The sequence below is a fragment of the Peromyscus leucopus genome, chromosome 20, assembly GCF_004664715.2.
Source record: "Peromyscus leucopus breed LL Stock chromosome 20, UCI_PerLeu_2.1, whole genome shotgun sequence".
Taxonomy (NCBI): domain Eukaryota; kingdom Metazoa; phylum Chordata; class Mammalia; order Rodentia; family Cricetidae; genus Peromyscus; species Peromyscus leucopus.
The window spans coordinates 48,126,000-48,135,813 of NC_051080.1; the positions used below are offsets into that span (position 1 = coordinate 48,126,000).

Consider the following 9,814-nt stretch of genomic DNA (forward strand, 5'->3'; position numbering starts at 1 on the left):
ATAGTTTAGCAGTCTGTATATTGTTTCAAGAAATGGTGAATAAGTAAGAGTCACTAAGTGTAATTATTAAATATTCAAAGAAAAGTTTACTTTCAAGCACCCAGTTCCATTGCAGGTACAAGTCATGGGGACAAGGGCAAAAGAGAGGATGCTTCTTGGATTCTGACCATGGGCATCTTAGGTTTCCATGAAACTTCATCCGTTAATTCTGCTCTCATTGCTTTGTTCTGAAACATAACATATGACCAAACCAAGATGGAAGATCTAAAAAAACTAGTACTATTTTGAACTGAGTCACATCTTTAGTAAGATTAGTGTTCTGTAGCTGAAAAGGGAAATGGAGAAAAGGTTTGAAGTAATTAGTTAATAACTAATGATACTTCCTACTAATTGAGTAATGATTAAACTCAGTACTCAGTAACTGTTGTCTAAAACGTCATTACGTAAGTAAACTGAGACACACAAGCCTTGCATGACATGGAATATTAACCAGCTAGGAAGTGATCAAGACAACAAACAGGAGACCTGCTTCTAGACATAGTGATGGTGCTGTACTGCACGTATGTCACATATAACAAAGTGCACACTTTAAAAATGATGAGTCTGAGCAGGATAGAAATGACAGATTCAACAGGGCAAAAGTGCTGGTCTATCCAAATTGCCTGTCCCTCCTACTTAGCCCATGTGATTCAAAAATAAAATTTGAAAGACTAGCCTTTCTACGGCTACGTATCAGTTAAGACATTTTCTGCATCAAGTCACAAAAACCCAGCAGAAACTGTCTCAAGCAATTATAAATCTTATTAGGAAGGAAATCCAAAAGCTTAGCATATACAAAGTCTACTGTAATCATCCTCTGGTTTTTTCACATATAATTCTCTTTGTTTCATATTTCTCTATGGTTGAGGAATACAGGTAATTCAAGGAACTTAGAATCCACTACAGGATATAACCAGGGAAACCTCCAGGATAATGATGGAATGAAAATTTCCATGGCAGAGAACTATCAGTTTATAGTGGAGCAGGATGATGGATCCAAAAACACCTTTGCAAGACAAAAGAGGCCGATACAAGTTATTGTTAGCTCATTTCTCTTAATGTGCTGGTATATTTGAGTGTATCATATTAACCAGGGAAGTAAAATAATAGTAGTGTACAGAATACTAGAAAAAAATGACCGAAAATGATTAAAATGTCTAGGGAAAAAAAAACCCAGAATCAGACCACATTAGAATTTTCTAGGGGTCCATTGTTAAATAGCATATGAAATATTCGGTCCTCCCTAATTTTTTTCCCAATGAATTATTTTAATACAATTTGGCAAGTAGATATCAGGAGAGGTGACTTGCTCCTATCTACAAATATAGCATGCATTCTAAAAATCTGTTTAAATTGTTGCTTTTCATTCAGTAATTTATGGAAAAAGTTTTATAGGCTAGAAAATAAAATTCACCACACAAGTATAAACATTACCCTGGTGAATTATAACAACATCCATAAAATTTATGGGCAAGGTAATCTGTTAGATGCTTATTCACATGTGGAAGAGCAAAGTAAAAAGTCAAGCCAAACATCTGGGACCAGAATCTATGTAGTCAAGAGGGTTATGCATTTGCATGTCAATTATCATCGTGCCCTGAGGAACTCTGGCTTTGAAAAAACAAACATTTCCCCCAATAGTTGCCTTGGTGTGAATGTCCAAAATCAGTGATAGATGGCAGTTTATGTTGGAACTTAATTTTTGTCGAAAACTTACTTACTGTTCATAAGGCTTGTTTGTCTTCCCCGCCACCCCCCACACACACCGTGGCAAGAATATTATCCTAGATATTTTTTTATAATTTTTCTGAAAGTAGAAAATTTGAAGTAGTTTGATGGACTAAATTTGAATATTTAATTAAGCATATCAAAGTCTCAGATGGTTGAATTTTGTCTTAGTTTAGTCTTTGAGGTTGAATATTACAGGAATCAACTTGTATGAATTTAAGCCAAAAATAACAAAAGGAGAAAGAGTGGGAAAACTGCATCCTCAGGAGACGTTGACCTCTCAGTGACTTCCATGTCAGAAGTACTGTTGTGGCCAAGGAGGCCTGGAGCAGGCGATGGAATATTGCCCTATGGATATTCTCAGTGGCTGCAGAGACTCTCGCTTTGCTTACATTTCTCTCAGCTGTGGCTGCAGTAGTTAGCTTTCTTGTAACTGTGTCAGAATAACCCAAAGGAACAACTCAGAGGAGGGAGGATTTACTCCAGCTGCCAGTTCAGAAGATACGTCACCGTAAGCAAAGTGTGGCAGCTGGAGCTTGAAGCTAGAGAACTCAGGCAGCAGCGGCCATCCACCCAGCCCACCCCTAGTTACCCACTTCCTCTAGCTATGCCCCACCTCCTAAGTGTTCCACAATCCCAAACAACACCTACCAACTAGGACCAACCTGGGACCAAACACACGAGCCTACAGGGTGCATCTCACAAACCAACCACGCCAGCTACCTAACCCCATCACTTCTTTCACATGGCAACAGAATACCAGAATTCTACAAGTTTTACTTCTTCATTCAACAGACCAGCTCATGGAAGGAATGCAACACTTTACACAAACTCTGGATTACTGAAGAAACTTTTGACTTATCAGATTTGACACATATTTTCTTTGGGGGCCATGTACACTCCATAAGAAAACGAAGCTATCTTAGATACACATAGCTGCCATTTCCTGCACCTCGTATTCTGTCTATGAGGCTTAGGAATCAGACCCCAAATGAGACAGGATCAACCTGATCTTACTGTTTATTTCCATAATTTTGCTAAGATGTTCTATATGTCCAGCACTGGGGGAACCCCTAAAATCAAAAAACTTGCTAAACAAGTGAGTTGAAATAGGATGGCCTTGGTAAACACAGGGTTTACATAGAACAGAGTTTCCAGCGCGTTGCAATGAAATAGATTTTGTTGTGGGAGGCTGACATCTACGTCAGTGCCCAAGAAGAGGCATCTCATTAATACCTGTGAGGCTAAGGGTGTCTTCCTGTGAAAGTCATCTACACTACAATAAAATGACAAGCACGACCCAGCAGAAAGCCTGACCAAGCAGATCCAAGTGAAATACACGTGACCAAGACTCAGACACTCATGTACACATAGATAATATTGAGGGGTCGAAAACAAGTCATGAAATGTTGATGTGTGTTTTGATTTGATTTCTGTAACAATGTAAGACTGGCCAGGAGGTGGTGGCGCATGACTTTAATCGTAGCACTCGGGAGGCAGAGCCAGGCAGATCTTTGTGAGTTCAAAACCATCCTGGTGTACAGAGTGAGATCCAGGAAAGGCGCAAAGCTACACAGAGAAACCAAGTCTCAAAAAACCAAAAAACAAACAAAAAAACAAAACAAAAAATGTAAGACTGAAAAATGATGTGTTGATGTTGGCATCTTTCCATGAATATGACCACTAGCAATTTCTAATTTGCATTTTCCCAGTGCAGAAACTGTAAGAGGAGAGCTACCCTTGCTGCTCAGGAATTCTTAGGAAAATCTCTCAGGGCCCACTGTCATGGGAACAATGTGGAATATTCAGACAGACACATTAGACAGACACATGAAGTATTTTGGTTGGTTAGGGATTCAGTAAGGCTGTACTTGTAACCCATGCCTAAATAATAACAAGGAGGAGAGGAAGAGAAAGGAGGAGGCGGGGGAGAGAAGGAGGAAGAAGAAGAGGAAAGGGGGGTGGTGTTTCTTTAAAGATACCATGGTATTATTAGCAGAACAGTTAGGTAAACCTAAGAGAAGTCTCTAGTGTGGACTCCTTCAGTGTTAACTGTACACTGTATTTTTCATTATACAGTCTTAAGAACAAAGCTCTTTCTGTTTTAAATAGAATCACTCCAGGATTCTGTCCTATCAGAAAAGTAACGTGAACTCAAGGATGGATTCAAAGAGTAAACTTTTAAACCGTACTCATCTTTGTTTCCTGGATTACATAAGCATGTGAAAGTGAAGAGAACATGATGGGTTTTTTTTTGTTGTTATTGTTTTTTTTTTGTTTGTTTGTTTTTTTGTTTGAGACAGGGTTTCTCCTTTGGAGCCCTTCCTGGAACTCACTCTGTAGTCCAGGCTGGCCTCGAACTCACAGAGATCATCTTACCTCTACCTTCCGAGTGCTGGGATTAAAGATGTGCACTACCACTGCCTGACTTGAGAACATGATTTGTTTAAACCATAATACAGAGATAGTTTTCATATACCTTTGATAATTTGATAAATTAAGGAGATACACTTGGATAAGTATTTGTGCATACAAACTCCTTCTAGAGATGGAGAGGCTCATGAAGTTCAGTGAATGAATGTTTTCAGAGCCCTCTTTGCAAGAAAGCTGTAGTCATTTTCATAGCTATTAAACATGAATGCTACTTAGGTAAATTTATTGACCTCTATTTGTAAATTGTTGAAATTAATTTTTTTTCAAAAAAAAAAAACCCTCAAGAATAATGAACACTACTTTCATACTGTGTTCTTGTTCAATTCGTTATCATAACTTCAAATCAAAGGCAGATAAACTGTGTTTAGTTTCTTGTTATAATACATGGGCAAGCATTCAGTCTCTCTGAAGCTTTTGACTATTACTTACTTTCATAATAAAGAAAGCAGCTTGATGTCTAATAAGATTGGCCTGGGAGGTTGCTTGATCAATTTGTTGGTCCCCTGGAGAAAAAAAATAAGCACATTTAAAAAACATATCCCAGAACAAGACAGACATGAATATTATCCACTTATTCTAAGAGTTGCATTTCTGTACTGTGCCAAAAAATTTAGAGTTTTTGCACAGAAATTTATTCCTTCTACTTTGCTTTCCCTAAATATTATATCAACCAAGAATTAAATATATTTATGACTACAAGAAGTACTCAGAATTTCTTTACCTTTTCTGCAAACAGGATTGTAAATACATTTATAGTTTAAAAATATACATTACATATATATTTTTCAATTTTTATTTTTATTAAAAATATGTATTACAGAATGTCAAGATACCACATTTGTAGGTTTTCCTGATGAAATATGAGATACCAAGTTCAATATGAATTTCAGATAAGTTGCAAGTATGATTTAGGCTAAGTATGTACCAAACAGTGTATGGAGCACACTTATCCCAAATAATTTACATTCTGTCATTTGACACTCCTGTTTAACTGGGCACTTTGTATATTAATTTTACAACTACAACAACCTTGTACATAATATCATCTCATTCATCTGTAAGTAAACACTTGATTTGTTTTCATTGCACAGTAGTTCTGGGACTGGCATTTTATTTGCTGTTGGACATACGATTTCTAGCTAAGAGCAACTATTTGAGAATATATACAAGTATGTTCTCATTGAATTTGCAATCAGACCCTTCCTACTTTTTCTTTCTTAATCAGTTTCTGCTAACATGCCTTTCTACTTCTGAGACTTTAGGAAGAAGAGTAGAAAGAGGGAGGGGTTCCTTTCAGATTGATTGCAGATCAATCCTTTAACATTTGAGAAGCTGGTACTCAGAGTTGCATGTGCTCTTCTTTTAAATTAACTATCATTTTATATGGTATTTAAAAGCATTTCTTATGAGAAGCAGAAACTTTTCTAAACAAACCGATATGTAGGCATTAAGTCTGTGAGTCTCCAAAAATGAATAATTCATTTTTAAGTAAATGAGAAATTATTTTGTGCGGTTACTTACACATTTGCACATGTATAGTTAATCGTCATCGGCGACACGGGGTATTAGTTGTGAATTGTGGTTTTCTGTATCACAGACACATTTGTTACTGTGGTTTGCAATACCGTTTCCCGATGCTCCGCTCAACTGTGGTTTTCATAATCATTGTTTGGTAAGCATGTAGCTGTGGCTTGAAGCTGCTAGATCCATTTGGACAGAAACAATTACTTATAGGTTTTGCTGTCTTTTTAGTTTATAACCACGGTGAGTTAAACTAGAGAATATAAAATTGAACCTTAAATATAACTCTTAGTCTCCTTTAAAAATGATGAGAAAATAGTTGTATGAATATTCAGTTTATTTCATTCATATGAGCTAGAATTAATATACATATATTTATATATTTATGCATTTAGATTAACCAACATACTATTTATAATAACATACTCTAGTTATTTTTTATCAATCTTGCCTTAAATTTCCTGACTTTTGTTCCTCTCAATTTTTAAACTGAATGTTTAGCTCAGATTTATTTGTTTCTCTTTTGCTTTGCATATTTAACTATTTCAGATGCCAAAAGAAACACTAACTGCTATGTTATTTTAATTCCAGTGGACATTCCTTTTGGGTGACATAAGTCAGCCAATTCTGTCAAAGATCTATGAAAACTGTAATGTGCAATAAATCCAGTTCTAAGATTCTCAGCATGCCAATTTAACTGTAATGGATTGAGAAGGGAGGAGGCAAAAAGCTGAAGTCTCCGTTTGCTCATTCACACCACAACGTAAGGACAAATAACCTTGCTTTTCATGGTACTTAAGATCTTAATTTGTTGCATCTTCAGAGCATGGACTTGGTCATTTAGTGCATTTTTCCATTGCAAAGGACCATGGACTGTACTGTTATAGCCTCATATGGCCATAGAGCTAATGGTCGTGTAATAAAAGTCACAGTTGGTCTCCAGCCTTGTGTTAAGATTTGCTCAGCCATACCTTTTATGAGGTAAAGCTTTACACCTTTCAGAAGATGTCCTGATGGGATAAAAATGACACTGAGTAGAGTGTGCTTCTTGCACAAGGAGCACCCTGCATTATGCTCAATCAGCCCAGGCTCTATGCTGACCCTAGACCCTTTTAGAGTATCATTTGATGGTGTTCATGTGTATGCTAGCCAACCAAACAAAAGGGACACAATTTCAGGTCAGAGTGGATACTTTCATAGCCTCCTGGGGGAAACATTGGCAGTATCCAGGGATTACATGTTAACTACACAGGAGTTTATTAGTAAATACTAATTTCATGAAGTAGCGGGGTTACGCACAGCCACGTCCCTAATGGCACACCTGAACGATTTGCATTTAGTACTCAGTGTATAGGAAACTGTGTGAGACTAAGCTAACTTCACTCACCTTACCTTGACTAAAATAATGCTATGCAATCATTTCAAAATATGTTCTCTTGTGCCTTGCCATTTCCCGAATTGCAAACAAACAATGAACGAATATGAAAGAAACAGAACCCAATAAACCAAAGAACCAGGAAATAGTTGTTGGATCTTACCTGATTGAAAAATTATGACAATATCAAATCTTTTATTAGCTCCACGGTGCTTCCCTGTGGCGGAACTAAGAGAATGGAAGGTCACAGGGGCAGCGTGGCACTGCAGAACTTCCACAGACTTCACACAAAGTTAGTATTTCGTATTAGAGATTACAGTTCCTTTCCTATCTAGAGCGAATCATCCAGCTAACCATCGTCCTTTTGGATGTGAGAGAAATATCTGCCTGACTCCTGATTCCGGGATTTTACTATTTCAAATGGAAACTCCCAATCAAGCAAAGATGCAGAAGAGCGCTGTGAGCCCAGCTCAGCACCCCATCCTTGTGGGCCTAGTCGGGGGATGGTCCGCGCCGGCAGCCGTCTCCCGGGAACTCTGACAGCAATGGAATGGTCTCCTGAGAGCCTGGGCAGATGAGAGGACTTAACGGGCCCCCAGACACACAGTTGGCATTTGTGATCAGCTGGCTTTCGCCGGGGACTTTGCCAGTGGCCTAACCTTCCTGCCAAGAAACTGGAAGGGCGGAGGGCGGGGGCTCCAGGAGGGGAGCGGTAACTGGAAGCACAAAGTTTATGGAAGGAGACTGAGATTTCTTTGTGCCCTGCTAGATGGGCGAGGCATTAGGGAGGAGTGTTAGGGGGTCCGTTGGAAGAGGCTGTTGGAAGAAGTTGCTGGAAGGGGAGCGGGGGAAGGGTGGCCTGGCAGCTGCCCAGCATTGACGCGGTGACAACTGCAGAAGGTGCCCCCCTCCTCCAAACCTCACGTCTCCCTCACCCCCGTCAACCCCTTCAACTCCCACCCACGCCGCGATCCCCTTGCACTCCACGCGACCGAGGCCCGGCCGTGAGTTTGCATCCGGACTGGCTTTGGATGCAGCCAATCCTCCTTTCGCTGATGGCATAGTCTCCCCTCCCCACAGCCCGGGCGCGCCCCTCCTTCGCGCGCCTTGCCACCTCCCGCAGCAGTGCGAGCGCGGCGCGGCCCGGAGCGGCGGCGGCGGCGGCGGCGGCGGCGCCCGAGTCTCTTGCCCGGCAGCCGGGGACACGGGGAGCAAGCGCGCACCTCCTCCCGCACCCTCCGCCCCTCGCAACCCGGGTCCCTCTGAGCGCTTTCCTTCCCCTCCCTCCTTCTCTTCCTTCTCTTAACACCCCCCCCCACCCTTCCCCTTTTCTCTCTGCCTGGCCGATCGCTCCTTGATTCCCATCCTCCCCCCCCCCCCACCAGCCCCATCGCTCTCCCAGTCGCCCCCTCCCCTCTTCCCTGTCACACTCTCTCGGCCCCCCTCGCTCGGCTTCTCATTCGCTTGCTCATCTCCAAACGTGGATCCGCTGCTCCCGGAGGAGCCCAGCGCCCGGATCCCGAGCGCACCGAGCACCTGGAGTCCCGCGGCCCGCGGCGGCCCGAGCCTGGCCAGCGGCGGCGGCGGCTGAGACAGAGGCGGCGACAGCCCGGGGAACGGTAGCAGGGACCGCGGACACCGCGGAAGCCCCAGCGGCAGCGGCCGCGGCCGAGATGTCCCGGCGAAAGCAGAGCAAACCCCGGCAGATCAAACGTAAGTTTGCGCGCGGGGCTGGGAGTTGGTGGGATCGGTTCCTGGGAGAGGGGCGCACGCGGCGGGGAGGGTGGGAGACGCTCGGGGCGATCGGCTTCTGGTCTTCGGGATTTGTCAAACTTTGCGAGCCAAGAGGGACAACCAGACGGCCTGAGACAGAAACACGGAGCGCAGGGCAGACGCAGCCCAGTCTGCTCCTGCAGCCTTCGCGCTCCTTGGTTTCTTGTTAATTTCAACTCCCGTTCGCTGCAATTGTCGCCGCTTTTTATCATGGAGCCTTCACAGGACAATCCCCTCCTGCAGACGCTTAGAATGATTGTTGTCATTGTTGTCGCCACCAACGGCCTGCCACTCTAGGGAGCAGCTCCTGGTAACCCGGGATGAAGTTCTCAGAGCAGCTGGTGGAGGCCACAGGGCTTAGGGAGGTAACTTCCCCAGGGCCGTGGAAAAGATCAGTGTCTGGGGACCCGATCCTGGGCGGTGCCACAAGCCACGCCAAACCCGAAGTGAAACAAAAAGTAGGTGTAAAAGTTCGCGCCTCTGTTAGAGGCAGCTGTGCACCTCCTTCCTGCCCGCCGCGGTGTTGGGCTGCCACCCGGGACTCCTGGTGGGTCCCACTCCCGCCGCCTGGACGCTGTGCCAGGCGGCCTTCAGTTTGCCACTGGTCCTGGAGGCGCGGAGTCCCCACTGGGAGGGGCCGCCTCACTTCTGGGCTCACAGGCTTTGAGTTCAAGGTAGTGGGTACGCTCCGGAGTGCCTAGGTGCTGTTCCTGGCCCCCGAGGGTCCTTATGGTGCCCAGAGGAACTTGCTGGACAAGAGACACCTGCCTGCCTGTAGCCCACACTCTCTCAGAACTCTTTTTAGGCCAACTTTTCTCGCCCTAGGGGAAATTACTCCTGTATGCTTTATAGGCCTGCGAAGTATATTCAACACTTTAGCCGAAAAGAAGTTAAAGGCCTTATTACTATAATGATGATGATGATGATGATGATGATGATGATATC

At 43.1% G+C, this 9,814-nt stretch overlaps 1 protein-coding gene and 1 long non-coding RNA gene across 4 annotated transcripts in view; one reads left to right on the forward strand and one right to left on the reverse strand.

The window, feature by feature from the left end:
* Positions 1–8,094, reverse strand: part of LOC119086389 — a 70,346-nt gene extending 62,252 nt beyond the window's left edge. Inside the window, exons 1-2 of one of the 2 annotated variants that reach the window (XR_005089673.1) lie at positions 7,260–8,094; positions 4,630–4,703 (exon numbers count right to left, since the gene is read on the reverse strand). This is a non-coding gene — a long non-coding RNA (uncharacterized LOC119086389). The other variant, XR_005089674.1, reaches the window with a different exon arrangement.
* Positions 8,095–8,232: 138 nt separating this feature from the next.
* Zfpm2 (zinc finger protein, FOG family member 2) overlaps positions 8,233–9,814 on the forward strand; it is a 440,040-nt gene continuing 438,458 nt past the window's right edge. For both annotated transcript variants that reach the window (XM_028879292.2, XM_028879294.2), the window contains exon 1: positions 8,233–8,809. In XM_028879292.2, coding sequence (XP_028735125.1) covers positions 8,770–8,809 — 40 coding nt within the window. In that variant the 5' untranslated portion in view covers positions 8,233–8,769. The remainder of the gene's footprint in view (positions 8,810–9,814) is intronic.